Source organism: Limulus polyphemus, unplaced genomic scaffold, assembly GCF_000517525.1.
Source record: "Limulus polyphemus unplaced genomic scaffold, Limulus_polyphemus-2.1.2 Scaffold11220, whole genome shotgun sequence".
Lineage (NCBI taxonomy): Eukaryota > Metazoa > Arthropoda > Merostomata > Xiphosura > Limulidae > Limulus > Limulus polyphemus.
The window spans coordinates 1-8,842 of record NW_013676830.1 but is presented as its reverse complement, the minus strand read 5'-3'; the positions used below and the strand labels follow the sequence as shown (position 1 = coordinate 8,842).

The 8,842-nt window shown below is 32.3% G+C and overlaps 1 protein-coding gene across 1 annotated transcript; it reads right to left on the bottom strand.

Annotated features, from left to right (window-relative positions):
* Positions 1-223: 223 nt before the first annotated feature.
* Positions 224-7,398, bottom strand: LOC106476684 (E3 ubiquitin-protein ligase UBR3-like; the record flags this gene model as incomplete). Its single annotated transcript, XM_013937318.2, has 5 exons — positions 224-2,140; positions 5,487-5,626; positions 6,272-6,481; positions 6,778-6,948; positions 7,230-7,398. Coding segments are annotated over 5 exons (808 nt in total), but the record flags the coding sequence as incomplete, so codon positions are not given.
* Between the last annotated feature and the right edge of the window lie 1,444 nt (positions 7,399-8,842).

The window sequence follows — 8,842 nt, the reverse complement described above, 5'->3', positions numbered from 1 at the left end:
CCTGGTGAATGATAATCAATACTGTTGCCTGGTGAATGATAATCAATACTGTTGCCTGGTGAATGATAATCAATACTGTTGCCTGGTGAATGATAATCAATACTGTTGCCTGGTGAATGATAATCAATACTGTTGCCTGGTGAATAATAATCAATACTGTTGCCTGGTGAATGTCAATTTTGATATTTTTAATATAAACTACTGAATAAATCTAAACACCAGATGTATTTTCAATTTCTTTATTCTATATTACTAAGCAAAATCCTTAAAACTCGTCAGTAACCGAGCTGCGTAGTGTTAGTTTTTACATTTTTTCAAAACATTCATACACGACATAACATTACTAAATCACTATCATTTCAAAAGTTCCGAGTCTGTACACAAAAGGAACACTCCTGAACTTTAGATAAGAAACTTTAAGCAAATGATTCTTGTTTTTTTGTTAAATGCACTAAAACTTGAAGAATAAAGAGCTCATGAAATAAAGTACAAAGTAACTCGCTCAAAAGAAACCGTTATATTGTCAATGCAGCTGAAGCAGTCAAAGATGAAAACAGTTTTTTAATAAGAATAAAAACCTCAAGCGTTTCTCATTTTTTGAAAAACATTCTTCCAATCAAAAAAGTTATATTTCTTCTTCAGAGAACAATACAAGTTGTTAAAGACAAAGTGTACTATGTATGCAACCTCGATAAAAAACAGTGTTGACACTACTAATCAACTAATAGCATAACAATGTTTTTTTTTTGCTAATATCGTTACAGTAAGATGTCAGAATTTCACATATAAAGTCTCGTGAACAACATTTCAGACTGAAAACAAAGAAGGTTTTTAACGTTAAATATTTATTCTTGCTACATTAATATGGATCTTGAAAAACAAACAAAACAAAAACGAGTTTCTAATTTCATTTGTGAATTCAAATAAAACGAACATACCCTAAACTGAGAATGCACACACACACACACACCTGTTACTGTAATTACAATTGTTTTTCCTGTGTGATGGTGCAAGAAATTTAAATAATACTTGTTTTAACAATATATATAATAATGTAGATGTGAATACATTTTTTTAAACCAATATAAAACTGTATGTAAAAAAACATATCAAAATAAAACATTCCCATAACGAACAGGACACAAGGATAGCTATGATCAAAGAGGTAAAGAAAGAAATAAAACAAGGGGATAGCTATAATCAAAGAGAGAGAGAGAGATAGAAAAAAAACAAAAACTAACATGGTAAAATGACTTGGGGATAGCTTTGGTTGAAGAGAGAATTCAATGCCTTATTTGAAAGAAAAATAAAGAGAACTATAATTATTAGAAATGATGGATGTGACTGTTTACATAATTTATCTGATCTGCCATCTAATTGTAAGTATCTCGGGAATCATTATTTTCAGATCATTACTTAAAAAGGAATAAACCGTAGAAAGACAATTCGAAATCAACCAACTGGTGCTTGAGAATCTTTGTGTTTTTTGACTATATCAATACATACTTTACAATTCACAATAAATGGATAATTTAGTTTAACCTGTTTCTTTTTCTTTAATTCAATGAGAAACAGAAAAGAATGTTACGTTAATGCCTGCCTTTTGTTTCTAATAGTTGTTGCCATCTTTTTTAATATTTTCTATAATAGTTAACTTTGTCTCTGTACAAATTCTAGTTCTTTACATAGAAGTCCCGGAAATATCTCAAAACTTCTCATTTCGTGCTACAATCAGCCATTTTTTTTCAGGCTTAGTTTCATTTATTTATATATTTGTCACCTGTTAATATTAAAATTTTGAAGGATATGTTACATCATCATAACAAAATCTTTTTATATACAGAAGCAAAACTTATAAATAAAAACATTTTAAAAACTGGGAAAGGCACCCTCTCAACTGAAATAATTTCTACGTCATCATCCCCAAGCCTCACTTTTATTTATCTGCACTTCCATGTTAGATGTCCTTTCACCGAGAGCTTAACTATACCCAATGATATAAGATTTATAACACAGATGACATCAAAGGTTGTCTTTGTGCCAAACCCATCGCTTGTTGGTGTGGTCAAAACGATGCCCAAGCCACTGTTTCTGAAGCAAGTTATACCTTTCCTGACTTAAGAACAATGGTTTTCCTCGTCTATGTAAGAAACAAGAGAAACTTTTATTGTAACTTTTATGACAAGTGCATGAAAATTTTCTTTTTATTGTAGCAATACAACTCAATATTTTTACAATGCTCTAGGTAATTTTCACTATTATAAAATAACAGCTGTAACAAAAACTTAATAAGACATATATATACACTAATTTTCTGATTTTTGTTTAAAAATACATTATCTTCTAGCATGTATGAAAACCAGCAAATAACACTTTTATTTTACAACTTCTGTCATAAAATACTGTAATGTTTGTTTGTCGTTTTAATGTGCTACTTGTGCTCTGTATACAAGGAGTATGGAAACTTGGTTTTTAGAGTTTTAAGTCTGCAGACATACCGCTGTGCCACTGGAGGGTTAACCTTAACGGAGTAGTTATACGATCATGTAGTAACACCTTGAAGTTCTGGTATCAATGAAAAATATTTTTGTTGTTGTTTTAGAACAAATCCACATTGGGCTGTCTGCTGTGCTCACCACAGGGAACTGAACCTTGGATTCTAGCATTTTAAGTCTCTTGACTTAACCCATTAACTGCGGCAGGAGCAGCTCAGTTGCCGTTTTCTGACTCACAGATAAAACCGAGCTGCCATCAATCACAATAAAATGGTCATTTTCATCATTCGCATAGTTAGTTATATATATGTGTGCGACTGATGGATATTTCCGTCATTCACGGATGAGCCATAGAACTTCAATGACGGAAATACCTGTCGTCCGCAGTTAATGGGTTAATGCTATCCCACAAGTAATTTCATGGTACATAAAAACAATAAATTTAAATAAATCAACACATCCTTAATTAAATGATCTATTACTGAGAATGAAAAATATATTTTACTCTTACTCTAATCGTGGCAAGCTCACCATGTCTCCAACAAAATATACCTCAGTATTTTTTAATTTATTCATATCAAATGTAATGATTTACACATAATAAAGTTATATAGTTTTTGCTGCCATCAAGCTGAACCGGTTTGTTTTTCACAAAACTAACTTAACCTTTTTCCTGAAAATTGCAAGCATTATATATTGATGGTGCAATTCAGACTGAACGGAGTTTCAATAATTAAATCAACTGAAGTTAAATACACAAAAAGGATGATCTGTATATTACAAACACTTGAGTTTGAATAATTTGGAAGTGATCACAATTCTAGATAATGTGATTCTAAAAAATTAAAAAAAACAAAAAAAAACTATCTAAACATGAAACAATGGATTTGGTGGTTTTTAAATAATCTCTTAAAGGGTTGAGTCATTTTTATTTTCTTTACTTACATAAGAGTAACTTATTACTTGGAGCTCAAAAACCTAATTATTAACTCCAAAAGTTGAGTGGTAAATAGATAGATTAAGCAACTTAATAACACATATGGAAACTACCATGAATGTTCAGTTACTTAATGGTACAACAGACTACTTGGGAACAGACTATTACGGTAATGCTTAGAATGTAGGGTAAGGACAAGAAAAAATGGCCATCACATTCAATCTATTGCTCTATGATGCTTACAAATAACTGCTACGGTTGAGTTATAGACTTATCTGAGCACCTAATTACCATTATCGATTGTTTCACAGCTTGTATAACAATAGTATTATTCTGTTCTTCTACCACATGCATTTTTGTGTGGAAATAATAAAAAGGAAAACTACTACTTAGCATTGAGTTCAGTTTATAAGCATATTATTTCCAGGGTTCATAAATAAGTTTCATGTCTAGCCACTAAATGGCAGCACAAGTTGTTCTTATATAACAACTATTTGTGACTTTTCATTGCACAAACATGATATCTGCCAAAACAATTTCAGTAAAAATAAATAAATAAAGAAAGAATAATCTCAATTAATATTTAAGGTATCAAGAAGATTAAGTATTTATGTAACTGAAAAATATGTTTACACGTTATTTATGTCTCAGTTTATAAAAAACAGTTTCTTAACTTTCAAATCAATACATTATATAGTAGTCTACTTTTCTACAAATTTTCAGTGGGGCCAAGCCTGGCAACTGTGTGTGTATGTGTAGTGTAATACTTTATAACCTGGGATCTGTATGTCCTCCCTATTAATCGACATTACACTAGCATGTACTGGTATCAATTGTATGCACATGCAGTGAGTTGGGGGTGAAGTTAGGTGTGGGTTCTGTAAATATCCCCTAAACATTGGTCCAGCACTCTGGAATACTCATACCATCCCGGAGAAATCATTCCAGCTTCACTGGCCCCCAGTGTAATCGAAAATTAGAGAAACTGAAAAAACTGATATGATGTTAACAATTTATTTATATTACCATTGAATTATAAAAATAAAATAAAAATTGACTTATTAACCTACTTCAATGAAATTGTTCAAAAAAAGAGGGAGAACAATTAATATTTTTTTTTTTGTACAAGTAGCCAGTAATTACTGAGTTAATCTTACAAGCTTATGGTTATTAGCTACTGTAAGACTGTATAGCACTATTTAGTTTAAATTATTCTATTCAAACCTGAATTCACACAAATGAAAGGAATTCAACTCTTAGTTGTAAATAAATTTTTCTTGGAAATATTTGGCTACTTATGTAGTGATTTTTGTATGGTTTTGTGTATCCATCCCTACCTTGTTTCCATACTTTTTGGCACTGCCATCCCTACATAACACTTAATTTTGGCAAAAAGAATTTTTTATTACTTGTTACACATTTGGAAACTACCATAGATGTTCATCAAATTAATACAAGGAAGCTACCACAACTGTTCATCAACTTAACAACATGAAAAAGAATACCATAACTGTTCATCAACTTAATAACACATGAGGAAACTACCACAACTGTTCATCAACTTAATAACATGAGAAAGAATACCATAACTGTTCATCAACTTAATAACACATGAGGAAGCTACCACAACTGTTCATCAACTTAATAACATGAGAAAGAATACCATAATTGTTCATCAACTTAATAACACATGAGGAAGCTACCACAACTGTTCATCAACTTAATAACATGAGAAAGAATACCATAACTGTTCATCAACTTAATAACACATGAGGAAGCTACCACAACTGTTCATCAACTTAACAACATGAAGAAGAATACCACAACTGTTCATCAACTCAATAACACATGTTAAAGTTACCATTAATGTTCACCAAGATATTGTGCTACAGGTCAAATATGGTTAAGATTCAGGATCATTAGCAACTCACTTTAGGTCTCGGTCTTCTTCCCCATAGCTATCAATAACACATGTGAAAGTTACCATTAATGTTCACCAAGATATTATGCTACAGGTCAAATATGGTTAAGATTGAGGATCATTAGCAACTCACTTTAGGTCTCGGTCTTCTTCCCCATAGCTATCAAGGTACACGGAACCCCACAAACACGCTCTTTTTCCTCTAATGACGATGATCAGTGAGGAGCTAACTGCCAGGTACATAGCTGTCCCTGCCCCACAACTGATAGAATGCTGGAGAGAAGGAGAAAAATAGTTAAGATGCTTTAAAAAGTTTAACATTCCTAGTGCAAAGCACAGAAAACATGTATGAATCTAATAATGTAACTGTGATATGTTACTATATAGTAAACTAAGAAACGAAATGCACCTAGACAACGAAACGAATCTACGAAGAGGAACAGCTTGGAGATCAGAAAATAAAATACACAAAATAAACTCATTCAGTTTATTTTTTTTTACATAAAATCATCTTAACGTTTTCTTTTACACAAAATATTTATATAAGGCTGAGTCCATAATAACAATGTTCAATTATTCATGAAAGGTTATTCAAGAAATGCTGCTTTTTGTGTACATTATATTTATGTTCAGTATAACAATCTTAGGCATAGAAAGTTAATGTTAGAATACAACAAACATATATAAAAATATTGCTAACAGCAAGAGTTAAAGGTTTTGATTTTTAGTGTGAATTAATTTATAATACTAAGTAATTCTAGGAAACAATAGCAGTAAAACCCATCTGCCAATTTTAATATCATTAATACGATTGGTTATTTACTCGGACTAGTCACTCTGCTAAGTGAGTTTTACTTGTGTAATTTTAAACGCAGTTAAACAACTATCCACGTGCAGTTTACGATACTGTAGTCTTACACTGCTAGCTTCACAAAGAGACTGTTTCTGGCAGCAGTTTCCTCTCAGACACACTAAACTTCCACACACTAGACATAAAGAAGGGTCTTTAGGGACACTGTGACAAACAGAACAAGCCCTCTGGTGGTAGAACTGGAAGATCCTGGAGTACTCGTGAGGAAGCTGAAGGACAGCAGGTTGATGCCAGATAAGAGGCTGGTCCAGCAAATTCTGCAAGAAACAAATTAAATCAACTATCTGAATACAAAAGGTCCGAACTATTTACTTAGTAGCTATTACTTTATAAAAAACATTCCAGTCCAGTTTAAGCTTTGATCTTTCAAGACTTTTGTGTTAAAACATAATTTTAAAAATGTTAGTCTAAAACCAAAAATACTAAAATTTTATTTTGTGAGCTATAATTCATTTCAATCTATTAAGAAGTTTCACATAAGCGTAAACTTCTCCAAAACAAATCTATATGGATTCATTTAACTTGATAATGAAAAATCATCAATGTAACTTACCCTTGCAGCAATGACAGATTTGTTTACAAAGTTAATGTATTCTTGACACCAGGTCCTAATGAGAACCAAAGGTTCTGGAGTAGCCCAGTTTAAACACTGGACACTGGATGATGGACTAGATGAAAAGAGCCCCAAATAGGAGCACAACGAGGAAAACTCCAGATCAGTATTCTGTATAGCAATAAACAATGACTGGTATCAGAAGTTCCACCACACACACATACACATGAATTCATAGTTTATTTTACAGAATTTGTTAATGTTATATACCAAAATATCAGTCCTTTATTAAACTACTATAATTCTTTTTTTCTACTGAGAACTTTACCTTTTAGTTTTTCAGTTTAGGATCCTGTGATTGTTTAAAAATTACCTTTTATTTCTACAGTAGTTTTATAACAGGAATTCATGCTGGTTTTTATAATTAGGTAAAAACACCTGATGAACTAAACCTGTATTTCCGGTAAGTTTTCATTGTACAGATGATGCTGGAGTAATGATGCGATTTGAACATAGGGAAGACACAGTTGAGTGACACGAGATTCTATATCCTGAAGACTCCAATCTGTGAACCTCTGTAAAAGAATTTCATTTCGTAAAATCTTGGATTTAATGACGCTTCTACACAAAGTACATCAAATATTTAAAAAAAAGAAAGAAAACACACACTATGAATTTAAATAAAACTGAAATAACCTTTTGTTACAATTATTATGGAATCAACTATTTACTGGTAAAATTGTTTTACAATTTGTATATTTTTTTTACATGAATAAACAAAACTTTACAAAAATCTAATCACTACCAAAAGAGCAATAATATCATTAATCCAATAATCAAATGATAAATGAGCAGACACATGTAACTTCACTGACGTATGCTTATGAAACATGGAATATTACATGAAGCAGATGGATGTTTTTCAACTGAGCTACCTTTACAAGATCGTGATGGTAGATTCCTGACCCAGAGATACTGAAAAATGAAATGAATAGGTTGAGACCACATTTGTCAAATACCAACTCTGCTGGTCATGTTGTCTAGTCCTGTTGTTCGATAACAGACTGCTCAAGTCATATTTCTGAATCAACTTGAGGTTGGTTCAAGATTTTAGCAGAGGACAATGCAAGTATTATAAATACAACCAGAAGATCAACACAAAAATTATTAAGCAACACTCCTTACAACAACTGGGTGTCCCTGGGCCAAGATCCACCTGAGTGGAGTGTATAGACAAAGCAACATCCCTTACAACAATTTGGGAGTTCCTGGCCAAAGATCCACCTGAGTGGAGTGTATACACAAAGCAACATCCCTTACAACAATTGGGAGTTCCTGGCCCAATATCCACCTGAGTGGAGTGTATACACAAAGCAACATCCCTTACAACAATTGGGAGTTCCTGGGCAAAGATCCACCTGAGTGGAGTGTATACACAAAGCAACATCCCTTAAAACAATAGGGAGTTCCTTGCCCAATATCCACCTGAGTGGAGTGTATACACAAAGCAACATCCTTTACAACAACTGAGAGTTCCTGCTCCAAGATCCACCTGAGTGCAGGTGAATTTCTCTAAACAGAATCACAATTGTTGAAACATGCTTCATTGAGGAAACTATTAAAGTGGTAAGTTCTTACAGATCAAACTTCTCCATCTGGATCAGTTTGTCATGAATGTAGTTGTACCTTCCAATTCCATCTTGAACTATTTAGCCATCAGAGAATCCATCACACAAGAAGATACCTGTGATAGACAACCAACTCTGTATAGTCTATGGATAAGTTCAAAATAAAATTATTTAATATTTATCATGTTAGCTTATTTACAAAACACATTCAGAACACATCGTAGTAAACGGTTTATCAAACTCTCAAGTGTTATACTGGTACATTAAGTCTAACGTAAAGGACAAGCTGACTATGTCTGTGATGAAAAAGCCAAACACATTTACACTTTAACTCGAGAAAAGATCAGAACATCATTAAACACTACTAACACATAAAAGAAGTCATATTCGTTGTATGTATTCTACAGATATAAACAGAGTGGTCACAAGTAAATAGA